The sequence below is a fragment of the Bufo bufo genome, chromosome 2, assembly GCF_905171765.1.
Source record: "Bufo bufo chromosome 2, aBufBuf1.1, whole genome shotgun sequence".
NCBI classification, from domain to species: Eukaryota; Metazoa; Chordata; class Amphibia; order Anura; family Bufonidae; genus Bufo; species Bufo bufo.
In genome coordinates, this window is record NC_053390.1 from 540,969,442 (window position 1) to 540,996,850 (window position 27,409).

Sequence of the window (27,409 nt, forward strand, 5' to 3'; positions counted from 1 at the left end):
GGCACTGGCAAATGGCATGCGTAGGCTCTTTCTGCCAAGATTAATGCCCTGCTGGGCACTTTGCAGGCTCTTTTGCATTTCAAAGGTTTTTCTGAAGATCGGAACCACCAATGGGTGAAATAAAGGTACATTTGTGAGCAAGGTAACGTGCTACTATGCAATTCCCCTACTTAAATAGCGATAACGTAGTTGACAGATTCTCTTTAAAATATAAAATCATCTTATTTCTGAGAACCGCTGAGGACGATGAATGGCTGCAGCGGTCACATGTTGTATGCCAGCACATCCCGGCTGCAGTCGAATCAGGCCGCAGAAAATATCACTAGAGAAAGGGATAGTATAAGGTGATTTTTCTTTATTCCATGATCTTGGACAACCCCTTTAAAAGCGGTTATCCCATGAATTTAAAACTCTTTTTAAAACTCATTTACTCAATTATCTGGAGGAAATTCTTTCCTTTCTTCGGACTGGCAGCCGCTTATCAAGCCCCTGCATCTCCCAGGATGCATCGCAATTAGCGCCTGTTAACCCCTTCCTCCCCCTATACAAAATAGTCACATATACCCCCAGAGATACATATGGTATGTAATTTCCTTCTCCACTGTGTAGAGAGAGATATACAGTAGCTGTATACTTCTAAGAATTTAGAAATTAACTAAGGCTGGGTTCAGACCTGAGCGTCTTTGATATGCGCGTTTAACGCGCGTTTTTGACGCGCGTTTTTGACGAGCGTTTTTGGCAATAGTAAACGCGCGTTTGACGCGCGTTTGTGTGATTGACTGCAATGTCCTATGGCCACAAACGCGCGTCAAAACGCCCCAAAGAAGCTCAAGTACTTGTTTGAGCGTAGGGCGTTTTACAGCGCGTTTTTCAGCGCTGTAAAACGCTCAAGTGAGAACCAGGGCCATAGGGAAGCATTGGTTTTCATGTGTTGAGCGTTTTACAGCGCGTTTGAACGCGCTGTAAAACGCCCAAGTGTGAACCCAGCCTAAAGGTGTCTGGGCTGAGAAGGTGGACCCGCAGGATAAACAGCAGAGGGCACTACCAAAAGAGCAAAATGTAATGTACATTAAAAAAGGACCAAAAAAATGAATTGCATGTATATCATGTATATCACAATAATACTTCATTTGAAATGCCATATTCATTGCATAGTTATACTTTTTGAGGTATGACTCATTTAAAGGCCAAACTGCCTGAAAACGGAATAAAATAATACTAAACAAGGGAATTTCAAAAAGTCAGAAAAGTTTTCCCATTAAATTCTTGATGAACATAACCTGTGCTGCGTTGCAGCATCAGCATGAGTCAGCAAGCACCTCTGATATGCATAGCTTAACTTATTATGGATTATTAAGTTATATACACTATAGGAATGCCAGCATCATCACTTTAGTTATCTGAATGAAATCTAACATGCAGTATGAGACTGCAGGTTTAGCGTCACAGGAGTCACATTTTATGCCTTCAAGAAATAGAATGTGTTTTACTCTATGGTGGATTACTACCCCCTATCCAACCAGGATCGGTATTGCTTTAACACAGCTGTACAAACTGAAAAGCCTAAAAAAATCCCCCTCTCTTCCATATTGTGTCCAAAATGTTGGTTTCTTAAATGGAGGAGGCATGCCCACAATCTTCAGCTTTTTATGGCATCTTCTAGATGCTATAACATGGGTTTTAAAAGTGATAAAGCCCACTAACCAAGGATCTGTCATCTTTCTGGGTTTTTCTATGCATTTTGCAAGAATACGGCATGTAAAAAGGTACATCATTTACATAATGTTACCCTTCCAGTAACAAGGGTAAAACTTTAAATGTTTTTGCATAGAAAATTGGGTCTCTCAGACTCAAAGGACAAGACAAGCAGCGTGGGGCAGGACAATTTTTCTTGGTGCCCAAGGTAAGGATTTTAGACTGTACCCAAAAGTTATCATTTAATTTGCAGTAATGCAAAGTACCTCAGAATTTACAGCAGCATCGGCTTCTCTGATGAAGTGTCAAATTGGGTGTGCAAGGAATAATAAAGACAAGCACTGCATTTTTTTTAATTTTTTTATATCCATACATTTTGTCGCCGCTCAGTAGAGGGCCATCTACACTTACCACTCCACAAGGATTTAGAGCAAGACTCCTTTGTATTTTGACTGCCTTTGCTGATTGGGAGTGTAGCATGGGCGGACAGGCCATAGACCCTACAGGGAAATTTCCCGGTGGGCCAATGGTACATAAAGATCTGATGCTCTCAGCAATAATTAATGTAGGCAGTATTTTGTACTGCACTGTGGTATATGGTTCTGCTGGGGCTGCCTACTTTTGTTGCCCCACCTTCTGTCCATTTGGACCCGCCTACCACATGGGGCCACTTTTAGGTTTTATTCCAGGGACACTTTAAGTTCCCAGTCTGCCTCTGAAGTATAGTATGGGAGAGACTGAGAAAGCAAAGTGCTTTTTCTACAGAGTGCACCATGGTCAGATGTAGGTAAGCAGAGTGGGCGCCTGTCTAGAGGGCCATTGCCAGTGGCGGACTAGGAACTAAAAGTGGCCATATGCTGCAGGAGGGTCCAAATTGACAAAAGGGATGGCCAATATAAGTAGGCAGGGCCAATATAAGTAGGTGGGGTGAGCAATACTATAGTGCAGTACAAAATACTGCCGCATCATTCAACCCTATCACCGAGGAAAGCAATACAGTTTAATGGAGGGGGTAATTTTCTTCTGCCAGCCAGGTGCATAAGTAAATGAATGCTGAGAACATCAGATCGCTATGTACCTGAACCGGGGCCATGAGGAGTGCTTGGGTGGCTGGGCATTGCCCCACCTGGAAATTTCCCTGTGGGGTCCGTGGCCAGTCCACCCCAGGATTGATGGTTTTACAAAATAAATAAAATTTGCAACCAACTGGGCACTGTTCATGAGGTACTCATAATGATTTAGTGGCAGGGTGTGATGAGAACTTCCCTTTCGTGCAATGGTGAGGACGTGGTGCTTATCACACATATATAGACTTTCACTGTGTCAGAGGTGCCCAATAAAACCAAATATGTGCTTCCCTGCGGTGCGCCCGGTGGAAGAGTACACTGCATGTCAATATGCAATTCAAAGAGGGAGCTGTACAGGAGCAGAACTGTAATCCATAGGGCCCCACAGATGCCCCCTCCAATGGAAGAAAATTGAAGCAGCAGCACAAGTAGCGATAAAGTATGTATAATTTCACTGTATATCAGAAAGCTGACATTATATCAAAAAGCAACCATGTTTTTATTCCCCGGAAAAAGATACACTGTTCTTGTACCTGATTGGGTCCCTTCAATCTCTGGGCCCCATAGCAAGTGCTATGGCTGCTGTGGCTATGGCTAAGCCCATGGAGCAGTGGTAATCCGTAGATCCTACTACAGATTACTGTATATATGTTAGTGCTGCCAGTCAAATGTGAAGGACATGGAGGAATATGTATCATAAGATCACTTATTTATGGAGGGCACAGGGGAGCAATTTAATGAATCAATATATGTTAAAAATTAAAGGAAAAGAGTAGTAGATGCATTGTGAAACCTCTGCCCTGAGAAGTAAGTAACTTATCCTGTCTCTGGAGTCCATCCGGTATCAATGAGTGTAAAATGGGTGCAGCATGTGGCTATGGAGCTAAGAAGACAGTAATATGGTAATAAGTGATACAGTTGGTACTGTTATATATGCACTATGGTTAATAATGTATTATATGCTGCAGGTGGCACTGATATACAGTACATTCACTATGGTTGCAACTGTTATACAGGAAATCTGGTTAGCGCCGTCACACTGTATATGCTATAGGATGGGCACCATTATACAAGCACTATTGCTGGAACAATTATATAAGCATTATGTATTGGTAATGTTAGGCTAAGGCTAGTTTCACACTAGCAGCAAGGAACTCCAGCAGGCTGTTACCGCGGGTGAACAGCCTGTCGGATCCGTGCTGCCGCTAGTGCATGCGTGCCCCAGGACTACTGCTCCGTAGTACATGTCGTAGTTTTATTCCGGCCGCCTCTCGGCATGTTCGCCGTGCTGCCGCCGCCCCCTATGTGAATTATTTAGCCGCCGCTCGCCGGCAGCACGCAGGCATTTTAATTTACAGTGCGGCGGCGACGGCCAGCACGTTAAAGGGGAATCAACAGGGGGACACGCATTGGGGCAAGGAATAACCTGGGGGGGGGGCAATTGCCCCTCCTTGCCCCCTGTACCGACGCCAATGTTCTGAGTGGATAATTTTCCATTCAGAATGCATTAGAATTAGAATTCAAACTGATCCGTTTTGGACCGCTTGTGAGAGCCCTGAGCTGATCTCACAAACGGAAAGCCAAAACGCGAAAGCCAGAAATCTGTGTTAGTGAGCATTTGTACTTTGCCAAGATAATCCATCCCATCTCACAGGTGCGGCATATCAAGGTGCTGATTAGACAGCATGAATATTGCACAGGTGTGCCTTAGACTGCCACAATAATAGACCACTCTGAAATGTGCAGTTTCATCACACAGAACAATGCCACAGATGTCACAACATTTGAGGGAGCGTACAATTGGCATACTGACTGCAGGAATGTCTACCAGAGCTGTTGCCCGTGCAATGAATGTTCATTTCTCTACCATAAGCCGTCTCCAAAGGCGTTCAGAGAATTTGGCAGTACATCCAACCAGCCTCACAACCGCAGACCACGTGTAACCACACCAGCCCAGGACCTCCACATCCAGCATGTTCACCTCAATGATCGTCTGAGACCGGCCATCCGGACAGCTGCAGCAACAATCGGTTTGCATAACCAAAGAATTTCTGCACAAACTGTCAGAAACCGTCTCAGGGAAGCTCATCTGCATGCTCATCGTCCTCATCGGGGTCTGGATCTGACTGCAGTTCGTCGTCATAACCGACTTGAGTGGGCAAATGCTCACATTCGATGGCGTCTGGCATGTTGGAGAGGCATTCTGTTCACGGATGAGTCCCTGTTTTCACTGTTCAGGGCAGATGTGGTTTGCTCAACGTTGTGGATCGAGTGGCCCATGGTGGCGGTGGGGTTATGGTATGGGCAGGCATATGTTATGGACAACGAACACAGGTGCATTTTATTGATGGCATTTTGAATGCACAGAGCTACCGTGATGAGATCCTGAGGCCCATTGTTATGCCATTCATCCACGACCATCACCTCATGTTGCAGCATGATAGTGCACGGCCCCATATTGCAAGGATCTGTACACAATTCCTGAAAGCTGAAAACATTCCAGTTCTTGCATGGCCAGCATACTCACCGGACATGTCACCCATTGAGCATGTTTGGGATGATCTGGAAATGCTTCAGATCTTTGAGTTCAGCTCATGCAAAATGGGAGCAAAACCGAAAGTGTTGCGTTTATATTTTTGGTCAGTTTACAGTCAGGTCCATAAATATTGGGACATCGACACAATTCTAACATTTTTGGCTCTATACACCACCATAATGGATTTGAAATGAAACGAACAAGATGTGCTTTAACTGCAGACTGTCAGCTTTAATTTGAGGGTATTTACATCCAAATCAGGTGAACGGTGTAGGAATTACAACAGTTTGCATATGTGCCTCCCACTTGTTAAGGGACCAAAAGTAATGGGACATAATAATAATCATAAATCAAACTTTCACTTTTTAATACTTGGTTGCAAATCCTTTGCAGTCAATTACAGCCTGAAGTCTGGAACGCATAGACATCACCAGACGCTGGGTTTCATCCCTGGTGATGCTCTACTGCAACTGTCTTCAGTTCCTGTTTGTTCTTGGGACATTTTCCCCTCAGTTTTGTCTTCAGCAAGTGAAATGCATGCTCAATCGGATTCAGGTCAAGTGATTGACTTGGCCATTGCATAACATTCCACTTCTTTCCCTTAAAAAACTCTTTGGTTGCTTTTGCAGTATGCTTTGGGTCATTGTCCATTTGCACTGTGAAGCGCTGTCCAATGAGTTCTGAAGCATTTGGCTGAATATGAGCAGATAATATTGCCTGAAACACTTCAGAATTCATCCTGCTGCTTTTGTCAGCAGTCACATCATTAATAAATACAAGAGAAACAGTTCCATTGGCAGCCATACATGCCCAGGCCATTACACTACCACCACCATGCTTCACTAATGAGGTGGTATGCTTAGGATCATGAGCAGTTCCTTTCCTTCTACATACTCTTCTCTTCCCATGACTCTGGTACAAGTTGATCTTGGTCTCATCTGTCCATAGGATGTTGTTCCAAAACTGTGAAGGCTTTTTTAGATGTCGTTTGGCAAACTCTAATCTGGCCTTCCTGTTATTGAGGCTCACCAATGGTTTAGATCTTGTGGTGAACCCTCTGTATTCACTCTGGTGAAGTCTTCTCTTGATTGTTGACTTTGACACACATAAACCTACCTCCTGGAGAGTGTTCTTGATTTGGCCAACTGTTGTGAAGGGTGTTTTCTTCACCAGGGAAAGAATTTTTCGGTCATCCACCACAGTTTTTTTCCGTGGTCTTCCGGGTCTTTTGGTGTTGCTGAGCTCACTGGTGCGTTCCTTCTTTTTAACAATGTTCCAAACAGTTGTTTTGGCCACGCCTAATGTTTTTGCTATCTCTCTGATGGGTTTGTTTTATTTTTTCAGCCTAATGATGGCTTGCTTCACTGATAGTGGCAGCTCTTTGGATCTCATCTTGAGAGTTGACAACAACAGATTCCAAATGCAAATAGCACACTTGAAATGAACTCTGGACCTTTTATCTGCTCATTGTAATTGGCATAATGAGGGAAGAACTGTCATGGAACAGCTGAGAAGCCAATTTTCCCATTACTTTTGGTCCCTTAACAAGTGGGAGGCACATATGCAAACTGTCGTAATTCCTACACCGTTCACCTGATTTGGATGTAAATACCCTCAAATTAAAGCTGACAGTCTGCAGTTAAAGCACATCTTGTTTGTTTCATTTCAAATCCATTGTGGCGGTGTATAGAGCCAAAAATGTTAGAATTGTGTCGATGTCTCAATATTTATGGACCTGACTGTATATGCTTTTAATCAGAGTAACAATGGAGCTGGACACTCCGTGTTAGAGTAGGTCCCATCTGATAAGAAGCTACCTTGTCGTCTGGTAGATGGGCCCGACATATTTTTGATCAATAATATGCGCTAAGAGCTTCTTCACTGCTTATTAGTAAGTATTGGCGTCATGTATTTGACCCTGTTCACACATTCACCTGTTCACTCAGTCTTAGTGCATTTAGTAGTGTGCTGCTGCTTTATTTTGTTTGCTAGATATATATATATATATATATATACACACACTGCAAGAGGCATTGTTATATATGCACTGCTGCTGATGCTATTGTATATCTGCAATACAGTGGATACGATAGTAACCCAAGGGAGGAGAACGGTCCAAGAAAATCGAATGTGGGGAAAAAGATGACAAAATTTGGTAGTATTTGGTTGACAGTGTGTGGCAATATATACAAAGTGGCTATCATGATACAATTTATGGTTCTATGAAGCTATAGCAATAACAAAGTCTGCAGCTAATATGTACCCCACAGATTAAAATCTTGGATCAGGCCTTGAATTCTCTTAAAAATATAAGTGGAGTATCATGTCATAGATGTTACTCAACTTTATAATATTACAATTTGTAAATTAGGGATACATTTAGTTAGGAGTTGAGCAAATTGATATATGGGGGAAAAGTTAGGTATAAAACATTATTCACACAGTCAGTGTTTGGTCAGTGTTTTCCATACACAGGACAGGTGCAGATCTTTCCATTATAACTTATCTCTGTGTAGCCTCCACTACTGGTTGTGGCTCACAATTTGGGATGAGCGAATCGACTGTAAACAACTTAGTGTACAGTAATATATGCAGCTTCAGCAGTTTGAAAATAATGTGATGTGATGACAGGGACAAATATGGTAATGCTCTGTTTCATTGCTCATTTGACTTGAATACTGTGAAGTGTGTCTATAGCCAGTACACATCCACACTGCCTGTAAGTGAAAAGTCACCGAGGCTTTGACACTTCAAAGCCTAAGAAAATCGTTTGCATCCATACAGCACTGGACCATCTAAGATCTTATGCTTCTAAGCTCATCCTCAGAGATGCCAGCCATTTGTGCTGTTCAAGGCATACAGGAGAGATTCCAATTATAAAGGGAGTCTGTGTGCCGTTTACAGTGCAGCTTAAACTACATACAAAGCCCACAGGGTGCCGAATGGCCATAGACCCTATAGAAAAACTTCCAGGTAGGCCGATGTCTAAGGGGCCACCCGAGCCCTCCTTGTGGCTGCCAGCTTGGTACATAACAACTTTACTCTCCCACCATTATGGGAACATCAGGTACTTCTTTGTGTTGCACTGTGGTATTTGGTTCTGCAATATGTACATATGTTCAAGCCCCCAAAGGGCACTAAAAATGTGGGGAAATTTTTTTCAAAATTAAAAAAACTCCATGTATATCATTAACCACCTCCGGACCGCCTAACGCAGGATCGCGTTCCGGAGGTGGCAGCACTGCGCACAGTCACGCATATACGCGTCATCTCGCGAGACGCGAGATTTCCTGTGAACGCGCGCACACAGGCGCGCGCGCTCACAGGAACGGAAGGTAAGAGAGTTGATCTCCAGCCTGCCAGCGGCGATCGTTCGCTGGCAGGCTGGCGATGTGTTTTTTTTAACCCCTAACAGGTATATTAGACGCTGTTTTGATAACAGCGTCTAATATACCTGCTACCTGGTCCTCTGGTGGTCCCCTTTGTTTGGATCGACCACCAGAGGACACAGGTAGCTCAGTAAAGTAGCACCAAGCACCACTACACTACACTACACCCCCCCGTCACTTATTAACCCCTTATTAGCCCCTGATCACCCCATATAGACTCCCTGATCACCCCCCTGTCATTGATTACCCCCCTGTCATTGATCAACCCCCTGTAAAGCTCCATTCAGATGTCCGCATGATTTTTACGGATCCACTGATAGATGGATCGGATCCGCAAAACGCATACGGACGTCTGAATGAAGCCTTACAGGGGCGTGATCAATGACTGTGGTTATCACCCCATATAGACTCCCTGATCACCCCCCTGTCATTGATTACACCCGTCATTGATCAACCCCCTGTAAAGCTCCATTCAGATGTCCGCATGATTTTTACGGATCCACTGATAGATGGATCGGATACGCAAAACGCATACGGACGTCTGAATGAAGCCTTACAGGGGCGTGATCAATGACTGTGGTTATCACCCCATATAGACTCCCTGATCACCCCCCTGTCATTGATTACATCCCTGTCATTGATCAACCCCCTGTAAAGCTCCATTCAGATGTCCGCATGATTTTTACGGATCCACTGATAGATGGATCGGATCCGCAAAACGCATACGGACGTCTGAATGAAGCCTTACAGGGGCGTGATCAATGACTGTGGTTATCACCCCATATAGACTCCCTGATCACCCCCCTGTCATTGATTACACCCCTGTCATTGATCAACCCCCTGTAAAGCTCCATTCAGATGTCCGCATGATTTTTACGGATCCACTGATAGATGGATCGGATCCGCAAAACGCATACGGACGTCTGAATGAAGCCTTACAGGGGCGTGATCAATGACTGTGGTTATCACCCCATATAGACTCCCTGATCACCCCCCTGTCATTGATTACACCCCTGTCATTGATCAACCCCCTGTAAAGCTCCATTCAGATGTCCGCATGATTTTTACGGATCCACTGATAGATGGATCGGATCCGCAAAACGCATACGGACGTCTGAATGAAGCCTTACAGGGGCGTGATCAATGACTGTGGTTATCACCCCATATAGACTCCCTGATCACCCCCCTGTCATTGATTACACCCCTGTCATTGATCAACCCCCTGTAAAGCTCCATTCAGATGTCCGCATGATTTTTACGGATCCACTGATAGATGGATCGGATCCGCAAAACACATACAGGCGTCTCCCTGGAGCCTTCCAGGGGGGGTGATCATCCCATATAGACTCCCTGATCACCCCCCTGTCATTGATCACCCCCCCCTGTCATTGATCACCCCCCCCCTGTCATTGATCACCCCCCCCCTGTCATGCTGCATTCAGATGTCCGTATGATTTTTACGGATCCACGGATACATGGATCGGATCCGCAAAACACATACGGACATCTGAATGGAGCCTTACAGGGGGGTGATCAATGACAGGGGGGTGATCACCCCATATAGACTCTCTGATCACCACCCCTGTCATTGATCACCACCCCTGTCATTGATCACCCCCCTGTCATTGATCACCCTCTGTAAGGCTCCATTCAGACATTTTTTTGGCCCAAGTTAGCGGAATTATTTATTTTTTTTCTTACAAAGTCTCATATTCCACTAACTTGTGTCAAAAAATAAAATCTCACATGAACTCACCATACCCCTCACGGAATCCAAATGCGTAAAATTTTTTAGACATTTATATTCCAGACTTCTTCTCACGCTTTAGGGCCCCTAGAATGCCAGGGCAGTATAAATACCCCACATGTGACCCCATTTCGGAAAGAAGACACCCCCAGGTATTCCGTGAGGGGCATATTGAGTCCATGAAAGATTGAAATTTTTGTCCCAAGTTAGCGGAAAGGGAGACTTTGTGAGAAAAAAATAAAAAATATAAATTTCCGCTAACTTGTGCCAAAAAAAAAAATTTCTATGAACTCGCCATGCCCCTCATTGAATACCTTGGGGTGTCTTCTTTCCAAAATGGGGTCACATGTGGGGTATTTATACTGCCCTGGCATTCTAGGGGCCCCAAAGCGTGAGAAGAAGTCTGGTATCCAAATGTCTAAAAATGCCCTCCTAAAAGGAATTTGGGCACCTTTGCGCATCGAGGCTGCAAAAAAGTGTCACACATCTGGTATCGCCGTACTCAGGAGAAGTTGGGGAATGTGTTTTGGGGTGTCATTTTACATATACCCATGCTGGGTGAGAGAAATATCTTGGCAAAAGACAACTTTTCCCATTTTTTTATACAAAGTTGGCATTTGACCAAGATATTTATCTCACCCAGCATGGGTATATGTAAAAAGACACCCAAAAACACATTCCCCAACTTCTCCTGAGTACGGAGATACCAGATGTGTGACACTTTTTTGCAGCCTAGGTGGGCAAAGGGGCCCATATTCCAAAGAGCACCTTTCGGATTTCACAGGTCATTTACCTACTTACCACAGATTAGGGCCCCTGGAAAATGCCAGGGCAGTATAACTACCCCACAAGTGACCCCATTTTGGAAAGAAGACACCCCAAGGTATTCCGTGAGGGGCATGGCGAGTTCCTAGAATTTTTTATTTTTTGTCACAAGTTAGTGGAAAATGATGATTTTTTTTTTGATTTTTTTTTCATACAAAGTCTCATATTCCACTAACTTGTGACAAAAAATAAAAACTTCCATGAACTCACTATGCCCATCAGCGAATACCTTGGGGTCTCTTCTTTCCAAAATGGGGTCACTTGTGGGGTAGTTATACTGCCCTGGCATTCTAGGGGCCCAAATGTGTGGTAAGGAGTTTGAAATCAAATTCTGTAAAAAATGACCAGTGAAATCCGAAAGGTGCTCTTTGGAATATGGGCCCCTTTGCCCACCTAGGCTGCAAAAAAGTGTCACACATCTGGTATCTCCGTACTCATAAGAAGTTGGGGAATGTGTTTTGGGGTGTCATTTTACATATACCCATGCTGGGTGAGAGAAATATCTTGGCAAAAGACAACTTTTCCCATTTTTTTATACAAAGTTGGCATTTGACCAAGATATTTATCTCACCCAGCATGGGTATATGTAAAAAGACACCCCAAAACACATTCCTCAACTTCTCCTGAATACAGAGATACCAGATGTGTGACACTTTTTTGCAGCCTAGGTGGGCAAAGGAGCCCATATTCCAAAGAGCACCTTTCGGATTTCATTGGTCATTTTTTACAGAATTTGATTTCAAACTCCTTACCACACATTTGGGCCCCTAGAATGCCAGGGCAGTATAACTACCCCACAAGTGACCCCATTTTGGAAAGAAGAGACCCCAAGGTATTTCGTGATGGGCATAGTGAGTTCATAGAACTTTTTATTTTTTGTCACAAGTTAGTGGAATATGAGACTTTGTAAGAAAAAAAAAAGAAAAAAATCATCATCATTTTCCGCTAACTTGTGACAAAAAATAAAAAGTTCTATGAACTCACTATGCCCATCAGCGAATACCTTAGGGTGTGTACTTTCCGAAATGGGGTCATTTGTGGGGTGTTTGTACTGTCTGGCCATTGTAGAACCTCAGGAAACATGACAGGTGCTCAGAAAGTCAGAGCTGCTTCAAAAAGCGGAAATTCACATTTTTGTACCATAGTTTGTAAACGCTATAACTTTTACCCAAACCATTTTTTTTTTACCCAAACATTTTTTTTTTATCACAGACATCTAGAACAATAAATTTAGAGCAAAATTTATATATGGATGTCGTTTTTTTTGCAAAATTTTACAACTGAAAGTGAAAAATGTCATTTTTTTGCAAAAAAATCGTTAAATTTCGATTAATAACAAAAAAAGTAAAAATGTCAGCAGCAATGAAATACCACCAAATGAAAGCTCTATTAGTGAGAAGAAAAGGAGGTAAAATTCATTTGGGTGGTAAGTTGCATGACCGAGCAATAAACGGTGAAAGTAGTGTAGGTCAGAAGTGTAAAAAGTGGCCTGGTCTTTCAGGGTGTTTAAGCACTGGGGGCTGAGGTGGTTAAAATAAAAAACAATAAAAAAAATACATAATTGGTATCGTCCCAAAAAGTCCAATGTTATTTATAAAAAATGGAATAAAAATTATCCAAAAGTTGAATATTCTCCAACATGATACAAATAAAAACTACAAGTCTCACAGCAATTAAGGAGTCCTCACACATCTCCACTGATGGAAAAAGGTTATGGCGATTGGAAGGTGAGAAGAAAAATTCTAAATGTCATAGCCAGCAGGTGATGGCTGTGTTAAACAACTGACACTCGCAGAGAGTGTCTGTGATAGGAGAAAACTCCAATCATGGACATTTAACTCCTCAGATGCTGTGGCATCTAAGAAGTTAGTCACTGAGACTCCTGATTATGGACCCTTCCTGACAAGATAGTGGGCTCTGATCAGTTGTCATACCAACATTGTGAAAGTTCCCAGGAATGTCGTTGTAATCTTTCTATAAAGCCCTGCCATGGCTTAAAGGGGTTCTCTGGGCTATCAATATTGATGACCTATCCTCAGGATAGGTCATCAATATCAGATCAGTGGGGGTCTGACACCCGGCACCCCCCCCCCCGCCAATCAGCAGTATGAGGAGACAGCGCGAGCAGTGTGCACGTGTCGTCTCCTTTCCTGCTCACTGCTGCCGTCTATGGCAAAGCAGCAGCGAACAGGAAGGGAGACAGGAGACAGCACGTGCACACTGCACGCGCCTACCCTTCATACAGCTAATCGGCGGGGATTTCAGGTGTTAGACCCCCGCCGAACAGATATTGATGACCTATCCCGAGGATAGGTCATCAATATTAAAAGCCCCGAGAACCTCTTTAATAGGAAGACATCAAAATTACCATAGACTGCAATACTAATCTATGGTACAAGAAATCCAACATTCACATGTTAAAGACCTCTAATGGGAAAAAAATAATAATAATTATCATGCATGGTCAACAGCACGATTCAAGTAAAAAAAAAAATATATATATAAAAAGTGATTTATTTTTTTTGCAGTACTGGTTTTTCACCAACAAGGTGTGTTTTTTTTTTTGTTTGTTTTTTGGGGGAGGTCAATTGCATTTCTTTTCCAATTGAAGCATGATCTGGGTCTGGCATTTTTCCCTCATTGCCTGGTGTTTCTTGTCCCATTGTTTGTTTGTTTTTTTGCTTAAAAAATGCATGTGCAATGCGTGTTGCATTTTTAATGGCATTTTGTGTACCAATGTTATTATTGTTATTAATGTTACCATTACAACACAAGGCATACAAAAAAAAATCAGGTTGTAAAACATGTGTCATGTGTCACTTTATGTGGCAACTTTGGAATGCTTTTAACTTGATAGATTTGAATTTCTCTTCTTTTAAGACAGATAGTGACACCTCATAAAATAGTTCCCCATAGGTCTACTTTATGTTGGCATCATTTTGAAAATGTCCTTTTTTTTTTTTTAGGATGTTAAAAGGCTTAAAATTTTAGAAGCAATTTTTAAAAATTTTCAAGAAAATTTCCCAAACCCACTTTTTAAAGAACCAGTTACAAAGTGAGTTTTAGGGGTTTACATAACAGAAACCACCCATAAATGATCCCATTTTAGAAACTGCACCCCTCAAATTATTCAAACAAGTTTTACAAACCTTGTTATGTGTCCCACAAGAATTAAAGAAAAGTGGAGGTGAAATTTCTAAATTTCATTTTTTTTCAGATTTTCCATTTTAATCGTTTTTTCCTGTCTCCAAAAAGTGACCCCATTTTGGAATTTACACCCCCCAAAGGATTTTTAAAGAGGTGCAACAGGCGTTTCACAGAATTTATAAACACCTGGCCGTGAAAATGCAAATTGACATATTATACAAGAAAATGTCACTTTAGCCCCAAATTTTTCATTTTCACAAGGAATGACAGGAAAAGATTCACCTCACAATTTTTTACCCAATCTCCCGTGAACACAGCAACAACCCATGTGTAGTCGTAAACTGCTGTATTGGCCCACTGTGTGGTTCAGAAGAGAAAGCGCACTATGTGCATTTGAGGCCTAGTTTGGTGATTTATACAGCACTGGCTGACAACTACAGAGGCTCTGAGATTAAATAAAAAAAAGAAACCCCCAAGAAGTGACCCCCATTTTAGAAACCACACCCATCACAGGATTTACCTATGGGTGTAGTGAGCATTTTGACCCCACGTGTGTTGTTTAAAAATTCACAGCAGATGGTGCAAAGTGAAAATTGCTAGTTTTCCACACGTGGCATTTCAGTGCCCAATATGTTGTGCTCAGCTTGTGCTATGTGAGACACACTACTGGGTATGAAAATACTATAAATGTGGACGTAAACTGCTGTTTGGGTATGCGGCAGGGATCAGAAGGGAAATACCACCGTTTGGCTTTTGCAGCGCAGATTTTGGTAGATTGATTACAGGCACCATGTTGCTTTTGAACAGCCTCTGGGATGCCAGTACAGCCATTTTCTGACGATCATGCATTTATTTTTCTCTTGAAGGAGTTGTGTGGGGGCTTATTTTTTGTGGGATTTGTTGCCATCATCATTGGTTTTTATTTTGGGGTACATACAACTTTTTGATAACATTTTATTCCATTTTTTGGGAAGCAGGATGAAGAAAAGCTAGAAATTCTGCCATTGCTTTTTGGGTTCTGTTATTGTGGTGTGCATCATCTTTATTCTGCTGGTCAATACGATTACAGAGAAACAAATTTTCTTTTTATGTTTTACCACTTTTACACAAAGCACATTTAAAAAAAATCACTATTTTCTAAAAGCCATATTTTTTGGTATTTTTCTGCCGATGGTCTTGTGTGGGTACTATATTTTTTTTTTGTGTGATGAGGTGACACTTTCATTGGTACAATTTTGGGGTACATATACGTTTTTGATCGCTCGATATTATGTTTTTGTGAGGCAAGATGACCAAAAAATGTCTGTTTTGGCACAGCTTTTATTTATTTCTTTTTACGGCGTTCAGCTGACAGGGTAGATCATGTGATATTTTTACAGAGCTGGTTGTACTTGTTACAGATGTAGAGAGACCTAAAATGTTTATTTTTTCCCCATATTTTTTACAATTTTAAAAGGACGAATATAGGAAAGGGGTGATTTTTTCGCCCACTTTTAATTTTTGTCCCACTATGGGACATTTTCAGGACATGATCCCTGTTTCAGTGCAGTACAATATATGCTGTATTGTACTGCATTGAGGCTGTCAGTATTGCACTGACAGTTTGCCTAGGGGTTCCATAGCTGGCAGTATAAGGCATTGGGCTGCCATAGCAGCCATTGGGACCCCGCCATCGCAGCATGGGGATCCAATGGGGCAAGACAGGGAGCAGAGATACTCTGCAGACCCCTTAGATGGCAAGATCAGCATTGACCATGGCATCTAAAGGTTTAATACGCTGGCTTCTGAGTTTTCACCAATGCCAGGAGATGCAGCAGTCAATAACAGCCAGGCCCCTGCTGCTGATCGAACATGTAAGGGGCTGGGACTTAAGTCACTGTCTATACAGGTTAAAAAAGATGCAAAAAAATAATAAAAATAAAGGTAACATGTCCCTTTTAACACATAGTGAATGCCATGAAAACAAACCCCCAAAAAACTGTGGCATAATTTTTTTTTTCAATTTAACCACACAAATAATTTTTTCCTGTTGTCCCAATACATGATATGGGAAATTAAATGGTGCTGGCAAAACATACAATTTGTCCTGCAAAAAAAAAAAAAAAAGGGAACAAAAAGTTATCCCTTGGAAGGTGGGGAAAATGCTTGAGTTGAAGATGGTCACATACATTAGGTTTTTATGGGATTTCGCAAAGATGAATGGGTATAGGGCAAAAAAGGGAATTAGGTATGTTAGAAGTGTCTACAAGCAGACTATCTCTCTCTGCTGAAATAAAAAATATATATGAAGATCAGTTGCAGGACGTGGGAGAGACAGTTGTCAGACAAGCGGTGTATGGACAGTTTTAGAACACAAGAAGTCAGAAGTCAAATTGCATACCGATTTTTCTATATACTCTTTAGGAAGGTTATATACAGCAATGTGACATCTGTGTGTTATTATGTTTTAGTGTTGAATGATACAAGCTCAAGAAAAATGAGGTGTGAGACCGAAGAAACCCAATTCGTGGAACAACCAACATGCAACCATATACATCTGGCAAGAAGAACAAATAACCATGTGAACATCTCAAAGTCTCTAAAAACCAAATTAAGAAACAGTTGCACTTGTAGTGCTAAAAAAGCCAAAAAGACCTTTACAGGCTTCTTTCCTGTAATCCGATGGCTTCCAAAATACGACTTCAAGGAAAATACATGGGGAGATGTAATGTCAGGTTTAATTATAGGCATCATATTGGTACCTCAGGCTATTGCTTATTCCCTCTTAGCAGGTCTGAAGCCCATCTACAGCTTGTACACATCCTTCTTTGCCAACTTAATTTATTTCATAATGGGGACCTCTCGACACGTGTCTGTGGGTATTTTCAGCTTACTCAGCTTGATGGTTGGGCAGGTTGTTGATAGAGAAGTGCAGCTTGCAGGTTTTGACCTGGATGATGATGTTTTCAAGGATATCAAAGATGGAAATGCAACAGATTTTATCATGAACATTACAACGGTCAACATTTCTCTTGGCCCTTTGAACATGGAATGTGGAAAGGAATGCTACGCCATCAGTGTTGCAGCAGCACTTACACTTACGGCTGGAATATACCAGGTAAGATTCACTATGGCTCTGCCACTCTAATTACTTTAATATAAAATCTGACATAACGTACAGCCTTAATTGGGTTTTCCACGACTTTATTACTGATGTCATTAGTATAGGTCATTGATATCAGATCGGGGGTGTTTGACTCTCAGCACCCTCACGATCAGCTGTTTGAAGGGGCTGCAGCAGTCGGACGAACACTGTGGTCTCTTCATTAGCATGCACTATGCTGTACATTATGTAGTGATTGCGTGGCATTACATCTAGCTTTGTCCCATTCACCTAAAGATGATGTAGCTGTAGTACCGCACACTGCCACTATAAAATGTACAGCACTGTGCCTGGTTAACAATAAGAGGTGGCAGCACTCACTGGAGCACCACAGCCTCTTTAAGCCGATGGTTAGCGGGAGTGTTGGGAGTCGGACTCCCACCGATCTAATATTGGCAGTCTATCCTAAAGATAGACCACCAATATTAGAGTTGTTGTCCAGCATTTGAGCTGACAACTCCTGGGGTCATTCCCTGTACATTATTTACAATATGTATTTTTGGCTATATGAGGTTGGAGCCAGCAATGAATATTCATAAATCACCATTTAAAACATACAGTATAAGACATGTAAGTAAAACATAAGTTCCATTAAAGGGGTTGTGTCACTTCAGTAAGTGGCATTTATCATGTAGAGTAAGTTAATACGAGGCACTTACTAATATATTGGGATTGTCCATATTTAGGGAGGAGCGAACCCGAACTGTATAGTTCGGGTTCGTACCGAATTTTGGGGTGTCCGTGACACGGACCCGAACCCGAACATTTTCGTAAAAGTCCGGGTTCGGGTTCGGTGTTCGGCTCTTTCTTGGCGCTTTTTGAAAGGCTGCAAAGCAGCCAATCAACAAGCGTCATACTACTTGCCCCAAGAGGCCATCACAGCCATGCCTACTATTGGCATGGCTGTGATTGGCCAGTGCAGCATGTGACCCAGCCTCTATTTAATCTGGAGTCACGTAGCGCCGCGCGTCACTCTGCTATGATCAGTATAGGGAGAGGTTACAGCTGCGACGTTAGGGCAAGATTAGGCAGATTAACTCCTCCAAAAGACTTCATTCTGTGATCGATCTGCAGCTGTGGATCATTGAAGTGCTATTATTGACTTGCTCACTTTTTTGAGGCTGCCCAGAGCGTTTTTAGATCACTTTTTTTCTGGGGTGATCGGCGGCCATTTTGTGACTTGTGGTGCGCCAGCACAAGCTATCACCAAGTGTATTTAACCATCGATAGTGTGGTTATTTTGTGCTATATCCTACATCAGCTGCAGGCTGAGCCTGTGTCACCGAAAGGGAATTTAACCATCAACAGTCTGGTTATTTTTTGGCCATATACTACATCAGCTGCAGGCTGAGCCTGTGTCACCGAAGTGCATTTAACCATCGACAGTCTGATTATTTTTTGGCCATATATTACATCAGGGGCAAGTTGAGCCTGTCACCCAGCGCCTAAAAAATAGACCTGACATTTCTATTCAACCAAATCTGTACTGTTTTAGCTGGTCAAGTTATTTGTAGTGACCGTAAAAGCACACTTTTTTTTCTGGGTTGAAAAACCATTCCCAAATTTGCCATTCTCAAAATAACTAGTTTCTGGTATTTGAGGCCTACTTGAAATCTATCCCAAAAAGAATATCTTACATTGAACTAGTGATAGTGTCATTCAGAAAAACCTAAAACACACGCTAGCGTGCTGATAGAAGTCTGATTCTGTGATTAAACCTATACCTGTCACACAGCGCAAAAAAAAACAGGCCTCACATCTCTATTTAACCAAATCTCTACTGTTTTAGCTGGCCAAGTTATTTGTAGTGACCGTAAAAGCACACTTTTTTTTCTGGGTTGAAAAACCATTCCCAAATTTGCCATTCTCAAAATTGTGGTGAACGGGAACAATGAGGAAAACATCTAATAAGGGACGCGGACGTGGACATGGTCGTGGTGGTGTTAGTGGACCCTCTGGTGCTGGGAGAGGACGTGGCCGTTCTGCCACAGCCACACGTCCTAGTGAACCAACTACCTCAGGTCCCAGTAGCCAGCAGAATTTACAGCGATATTTGGTGGGGCCCAATGCCGTTCTAAGGTTGGTAAGGCCTGAGCAGGTGCAGGCATTAGTCAATTGGGTGGCCGACAGTGGATCCAGCACGTTCACATTATCTCCCACCCAGTCTTCTGCAGAAAGCGCACAGATGGCGCATGAAAACCAAGCCCATCGGTCTGTCACATCACCCCCATGCATATCAGGGAAACTGTCTGAGCCTCAAGTTATGCAGCAGTCTCTTATGCTGTTTGAAGACTCTGCTGCCAGGGTTTCCCAAGGGCATCCACCTAGCCCTTCCCCAGGGGTGGAAGAGATAGAATGCACTAACGCACAACCACTTATTTTTCCTGATGATGAGGACATGAGAATACCACCTCAGCACGTCTCTGATGATGACGAAACACAGGTGCCAACTGCTGCGTCTTTCTGCAGTGTGCAGACTGAACAGGAGGTCAGGGATCAAGACTGGGTGGAAGACGATGCAGGGGACGATGAGGTCCTAGACCCCACATGGAATGAAGGTCGTGCCACTGACTTTCACAGTTCGGAGGAAGAGGCAGTGGTGAGACCGAGCCAACAGCGTAGCAAAAGAGGGAGCAGTGGGCAAAATCAGAACACCCGCCGCCAAGAGACTCCGCCTGCTACTGACTGCCGCCATCTGGGACCGAGCACCCCAAAGGCAGCTTCAAGGAGTTCCCTGGCATGGCACTTCTTCAAACAATGTGCTGACGACAAGACCCGAGTGGTTTGCACGCTGTGCCATCAGAGCCTGAAGCGAGGCATTAACGTTATGAACCTTAGCACAACCTGCATGACCAGGCACCTGCATGCAAAGCATGAACTGCAGTGGAGTAAACACCTTAAAAACAAAGAAGTCACTCAGGCTCCCCCTGCTACCTCTTCTGCTGCTGCTGCCTCGGCCTCTTCTGCTGCTGCCGCCGCCTCGGCCTCTTCCTCCGCCTCTGGAGGAACGTTGGCACCTGCCGCCCAGCAAACATGGGATGTACCACCAACACCACCACCTGCGTCACCAAGCATCTCAACCATGTCACACGGCAGCGTTTAGCTCTCCATCTCACAAACATTTGAGAGAAAGCGTAAATTCCCACCTAGCCACCCTCGATCCCTGGCCCTGAATGCCAGCATTTCTAAACTACTGGCCTATGAAATGCTGTCATTTAGGCTGGAGGACACACACAGCTTCAAACAGCTCATGTCGCTTGCTGTCCCACAGTATGTTGTTCCCAGCCGCCACTACTTCTCCAAGAGAGCCGTGCCCTCCCTGCACAAACAAGTGTCCGATAAAATCAAGTGTGCACTGCGCAACGCCATCTGTGGCAAGGTCCACCTAACCACAGATACGTGGACCAGTAAGCACGGCCAGGGACGCTATATCTCCCTAACTGCACACTGGGTAAATGTAGTGGCGGCTGGGCCCCAGGCGGAGAGCTGTTTGGTGTACGTCCTTCCGCCGCCAAGGATCGCAGGGCAACATTCTTTGCCTCCTGTCTCCTCCTCCTCCTACTAAGCTTCCTCCTCCTCTTCTTCCACCTGCTCATCCAGTCAGCCACACACCTTCACCACCAACTTCAGCACAGCACGGGGTAAACGTCAGCAGGCCATTCTGAAACTCATATGTTTGGGGGACAGGCCCCACACCGCACAGGAGTTGTGGCGGGGTATAGAACAACAGACCGACGAGTGGTTGCTGCCGGTGAGCCTCAAGCCCGGCCTGGTGGTGTGCGATAATGGGTGAAATCTCGTTGCAGCTCTGGGACTAGCCGGTTTGACGCACATCCCTTGCCTGGCGCATGTGCTGAATTTGGTGGTGCAGAAGTTCATTCGCAACTACCCCGACATGTCAGAGCTGCTGCATAAAGTGCGGGCCGTCTGTTCGCGCTTCCGGCGTTCACATCCTGCCGCTGCTCGCCTGTCTGCGCTACAGCGTAACTTCGGCCTTCCCGCTTACCGCCTCATATGCGACGTACCCACCAGGTGGAACTCCACCTTGCATATGCTGGACAGACTGTGCGAGCAGCAGCAGGCCATAGTGGAGTTTCAGCTGCAGCACGCACGGGTCAGTCGCACTGCGGATCAGACACACTTCACCACCAATGACTGGGCCTCCATGCGAGACCTGTGTGCCCTGTTGCGCTGTTTCGAGTACTCCACCAACATGGCCAGTGGCGATGACGCCGTTATCAGCGTTACAATACCACTTCTATGTCTCCTTGAGAAAACACTTAGGGCGATGATGGAAGAGGAGGTGGCCCAGGAGGAAGAGGAGGAAGAGGGGTCATTTTTAGCACTTTCAGGCCAGTCTCTTCAAAGTGACTCAGAGGGAGGTTTTTTGCAACACCAGAGGCCAGGTACAAATGTGGCCAGACAGGGCCCACTACTGGAGGACGAGGAGGACGAGGATGAGGAGGAGGTGGAGGAGGATGAGGATGAAGCATGTTCACAGCGGGGTGGCACCCAAAGCAGCTCGGGCCCATCACTGGTGCGTGGCTGGGGGGAAACACAGGACGATGACGATACGCCTCCCACAGAGGACAGCTTGTCCTTACCTCTGGGCAGCCTGGCACACATGAGCGACTACATGCTGCAGTGCCTGCGCAACGACAGCAGAGTTGCCCACATTTTAACGTGTGCGGAATACTGGGTTGCCACCCTGCTGGATCCCCGGTACAAAGACAATGTGCCCACCTTACTTCCTACACTGGAGCGTGATAGGAAGATGCGCGAGTACAAGCGCACGTTGGTAGACGCGCTACTGAGAGCATTCCCAAATGTCACAGGGGAACCAGTGGAAGCCCAAGGCGAAGGCAGAGGAGGAGCAAGAGGTCGCCAACGCAGCTGTGTCACGGCCAGCTCCTCTGAGGGCAGGGTTAGCATGGCAGAGATGTGGAAAAGTTTTGTCGCCACGCCACAGCTAACTGCACCACCACCTGATACGGAACGTGTTAGCAGGAGGCAACATTTCACTAACATGGTGGAACAGTACCTGTGCACACCCCTCCACGTACTGACTGATGGTTCGGCCCCATTCAACTTCTGAGTCTCCAAATTGTCCACGTGGCCAGAGCTAGCCTTTTATGCCTTGGAGGTGCTGGCCTGCCCGGCCGCCTAGCGTTTTGTCTGAACGTGTATTCAGCACGGCAGGGGGCGTCATTACAGACAAACGCAGCCGCCTGTCTACAGCCAATGTGGACAAGCTGACGTTCATAAAAATGAACCAGGCATGGATCCCACAGGACCTGTCCATCCCTTGTGCAGATTAGATATTAACTACCTCCCCTTAACAATATATTATTCTACTACAGGGCACTTCCTCATTCAATACTATTTTTAATTTCATTTTACCATTATATTGCGGGGCAACCCAAAGTTGAATGAACCTCTCCTCTGTCTGGGTGACGGGGCCTAAATGTGTGACAGTGGCCTGTTCCAGTGGTGGGTGACGTGAAGCCTGATTCTCTGCTATGACATGAAGACAGATTCTGCGCTGACATAAGGCCAGATTCTCTGTTACGGGACCTCTCTCCTCTGCCTGGGTGCCTGGGCCTAAATGTGTGACAGTGGCCTGTTCCAGTGGTGGGTGACGTGAAGCCTGATTCTCTGCTATGACATGAAGACAGATTCTGCGCTGACATAAGGCCAGATTCTCTGTTACGGGACCTCTCTCCTCTGCCTGGGTGCCTGGGCCTAAATGTGTGACAGTGGCCTGTTCCAGTGGTGGGTGACGTGAAGCCTGATTCTCTGCTATGACATGAAGACAGATTCTGCGCTGACATAAGGCCAGATTCTCTGTTACGGGACCTCTCTCCTCTGCCTGGGTGCCTGGGCCTAAATGTGTGACAGTGGCCTGTTCCAGTGGTGGGTGACGTGAAGCCTGATTCTCTGCTATGACATGAAGACAGATTCTGCGCTGACATAAGGCCAGATTCTCTGTTACGGGACCTCTCTCCTCTGCCTGGGTGCCTGGGCCTAAATGTGTGACAGTGGCCTGTTCCAGTGGTGGGTGACGTGAAGCCTGATTCTCTGCTATGACATGAAGACAGATTCTGCGCTGACATAAGGCCAGATTCTCTGTTACGGGACCGCTCTCCTCTGTCTGGGTGCCGGGGCCTAAATGTGTGACAGTGGCCTGTTCCAGTGGTGGGTGACGTGAAGCCTGATTCTCTGCTATGACATGAAGACAGATTCTGCGCTGACATAAGGCCAGATTCTCTGTTACGGGACCGCTCTCCTCTGTCTGGGTGCCGGGGCCTAAATGTGTGACAGTGGCCCTTTCCAGTGGTGGGTGACGTGAAGCCTGATTCTCTGCTATGACATGAAGACAGATTCTGTGCTGACATAAGGCCAGATTCTCTGTTACGGGACCGCTCTCCTCTGTCTGGGTGCCGGGGCCTAAATGTGTGACAGTGGCCTGTTCCAGTGGTGGGTGACGTGAAGCCTGATTCTCTGCTATGACATGAAGACAGATTCTGTGCTGACATAAGGCCAGATTCTCTGTTACGGGACCGCTCTCCTCTGTCTGGGTGCCTGGGCCTAAATGTGTGACAGTGGCCTGTTCCAGTGGTGGGTGACGTGAAGCCTGATTCTCTGCTATGACATGAAGACAGATTCTGTGCTGACATAAGGCCAGATTCTCTGTTACGGGACCGCTCTCCTCTGTCTGGGTGCCGGGGCCTAAATGTGTGACAGTGGCCTGTTCCAGTGGTGGGTGACGTGAAGCCTGATTCTCTGCTATGACATGAAGACAGATTCTGTGCTGACATAAGGCCAGATTCTCTGTTACGGGACCGCTCTCTTCTGTCTGGGTGCCGGGGCCTAAATGTGTGACAGTGGCCTGTTCCAGTGGTGGGTGACGTGAAGCCTGATTCTTTGCTATGACATGAAGACTGATTCTGTGCTGACATGAAGCCAGATTCTCTGCTATGGCATGAAGAGACTGATTCTGTGCTGACATGAAGCCAGATTCTTTGCTATGGCATGAAGAGACTGATTCTCTGCTGACGTGAAGCCAGATTCTCTGCTATGGGACCTCTGTCCAATTGATATTGGTTAATTTTAATTTTTTTAATTTTTATTTGAATTCATTTCCCTATCCACATTTATTTGCAGGGGATTTACCTACATGTTGCTGCCTTTTGCAGGCCTCTAGCTCTTTCCTGGGCTGTTTTACAGCCTTTTTAGTGCCCAAAAGTTCGGGTCCCCATTGACTTCAATGGGGTTCGGGTTCGGGACGAAGTTCGGTTCGGGTTCGGATCCCGAACCCGAACATTTCCGGGAAGTTCGGCCGAACTTCTCGAACCCGAACATCCAGGTGTTCGCTCAACTCTATCCATATTGCTTCCTTTGCTGGCTGGATTCATTTTTCCATCACATTATCCACTGCTCGTTTCCATGGTTACAGCCACCTTACAATCCAGCAGTAGTGGCCCTTTGAAGGGGTTGTTCGGGTTCAGAGCTGAACCCGGACAAACCTTCATTTTCACTCAGACAGCCCCCCTGACTTGAGCTTCGGAGCAGTTCATGCTCCAATGCTCTCCTTTGCCCAACGCTAAATCGCGTCTCTTTTGTTTACAATAACACACTGCCGGGCGGAGGCTTCCGCCCAGCAGTGTGTTCGGTGAGGTCATCGGCTCTGATGGGCGGGCTTTAGAGCTGCCCTAGCCGTTTTACTGGCTAAGGCAGCGCTAAAGCCCGCCCATCAGTGCAGGTGACGTCACCGGGCTCCCTGAGCAGCTGGAAGAAGAGGCTTCGGCTCGCCTGCAAGAGACCTGGTACGTCACAGAGTATAAGAAAACAGTCACTTCCAGCTAAGAATTTCCTATATGTAAACGGGGCTTCAGAAATATGTGACAAAGGTAGGACATGCATGTATGTAATATGTATGTCACTCTAGTACTATTACACCAATGTCCCCAATCCAGGACAACCCCTTTAACCACCTCCGGACCGCTGTACGCACAGACGCGTCCTGGAGGTGGTTGATTCATTCCGAGTGGACGCGCCGGCGCGTCCTCTCGCGATGGCCGAGATTTCCTGTGAACGCGCGCACACAGGCGCGCGCGCTCACAGGAACGGAAGGTAAGAAAGTGGATCTCCAGACTGCCAGCGGCGATCGTTCGCTGGCAGGCTGGAGATGTGATTTTTTTAACCCCTAACAGGTATATTAGACGCTGTTATGATAACAGCGTCTAATATACCTGCTACCTGGTCCTCTGGTGGTCCCCTTTGTTTGGATCGACCACCAGAGGACACAGGTAGCTCAGTAATATGTTGCACCAAGCACCACACTACACTACACCCCCCCGTCACTTATTAACCCCTTATTCACCCTTGATCACCCCTGATCACCCCATATAGACTCCCTGATCACCCCCCTGTCATTGATTACACCCCTGTCATTGATCACACCCCTGTAAAGCTCCATTCAGACGTCCGCATGATTTTTACGGATCCACTGATAGATGGATCGGATCCGCAAAACGCACACGGACGTCTGAATGGAGCCTTACAGGGGCATGATCAATGACTGTGGTGATCACCCCATATAGACTCCCTGATCACCCCCCTGTCATTGATTACACCCCTGTCATTGATCACCCCCCTGTAAAGCTCCATTCAGACGTCCGCATGATTTTTACGGATCCACTGATAGATGGATCGGATCCGCAAAACGCACACGGACGTCTGAATGGAGCCTTACAGGGGCATGATCAATGACTGTGGTGATCACCCCATATAGACTCCCTGATCACCCCCGTCATTGATTACCCCCCTGTCATTGATCACCCCCCTGTAAAGCTCCATTCAGACGTCCGCATGATTTTTACGGATCCACTGATAGATGGATCGGATCCGCAAAACGCACACGGACGTCTGAATGGAGCCTTACAGGGGCATGATCAATGACTGTGGTGATCACCCCATATAGACTCCCTGATCACCCCCCTGTCATTGATTACCCCCCTGTCATTGATCACCCCCCTGTAAAGCTCCATTCAGATGTCCGCATGATTTTTACGGATCCACTGATAGATGGATCGGATCCGCAAAACGCACACGGACGTCTGAATGGAGCCTTACAGGGGCGTGATCAAGGACTGTGGTGATCACCCCATATAGACTCCCTGATCACCCCCCTGTCATTGATCACCCCCCTGTCATTGATCACCCCCCTGTCATTGATCACCCCCCCTGTCATTGATCACCCCTCTGTAAGGCTCCATTCAGACATTTTTTTGGCCCAAGTTAGCGGAAATTATTTTTTTTTTCTTACAAAGTCTCATATTCCACTAACTTGTGTCAAAAAATTAAATCTCACATGAACTCACCATACCCCTCACGGAATCCAAATGCGTAAAAATTTTTAGACATTTATATTCCAGACTTCTTCTCACGCTTTAGGGCCCCTAGAATGCCAGGGCAGTATAAATACCCCACATGTGACCCCATTTCGGAAAGAAGACACCCCCAGGTATTCCTTGAGGGGCATATTGAGTCCATGAAAGATTGAAATTTTTGTCCCAAGTTAGCGGAAAGGGAGACTTTGTGAGAAAAAAATAAATAAAATCAATTTCCGCTAACTTGTGCCAAAAAAAAAAAAATTCTATGAACTCGCCATGCCCCTCATTGAATACCTTGGGGTGTCTTCTTTCCAAAATGGGGTCACATGTGGGGAATTTATACTGCCCTGGCATTCTAGGGGCCCTAAAGCGTGAGAAGAAGTCTGGGATCCAAATGTCTAAAAATGCCCTCATAAAAGGAATGTGGGCCCCTTTGCGCATTTAGGCTGCAAAAAAGTGTCACACA

The 27,409-nt window shown here is 45.2% G+C and overlaps 2 protein-coding genes across 3 annotated transcripts in view; one reads left to right on the top strand and one right to left on the bottom strand.

Moving 5' to 3' along the window:
* Nucleotides 1-27,409, bottom strand: part of IDUA (alpha-L-iduronidase) — a 249,301-nt gene that overhangs the window by 162,181 nt on the left and 59,711 nt on the right. The window lies entirely within an intron of this gene.
* SLC26A1 (solute carrier family 26 member 1) overlaps nucleotides 1-27,409 on the top strand; it is a 93,907-nt gene that overhangs the window by 37,063 nt on the left and 29,435 nt on the right. The window contains exons 3-4 of one of the 2 annotated variants that reach the window (XM_040418031.1): nucleotides 13,070-13,081; nucleotides 16,854-17,503. In XM_040418031.1, the coding sequence (XP_040273965.1) occupies nucleotides 16,883-17,503 (621 nt within the window). In that variant the 5' untranslated portion in view covers nucleotides 13,070-13,081; nucleotides 16,854-16,882. Of the gene's footprint in view, nucleotides 1-13,069; nucleotides 13,082-15,408; nucleotides 15,460-16,853; nucleotides 17,504-27,409 lie in introns of those variants that run through there. The other variant, XM_040418032.1, reaches the window with a different exon arrangement.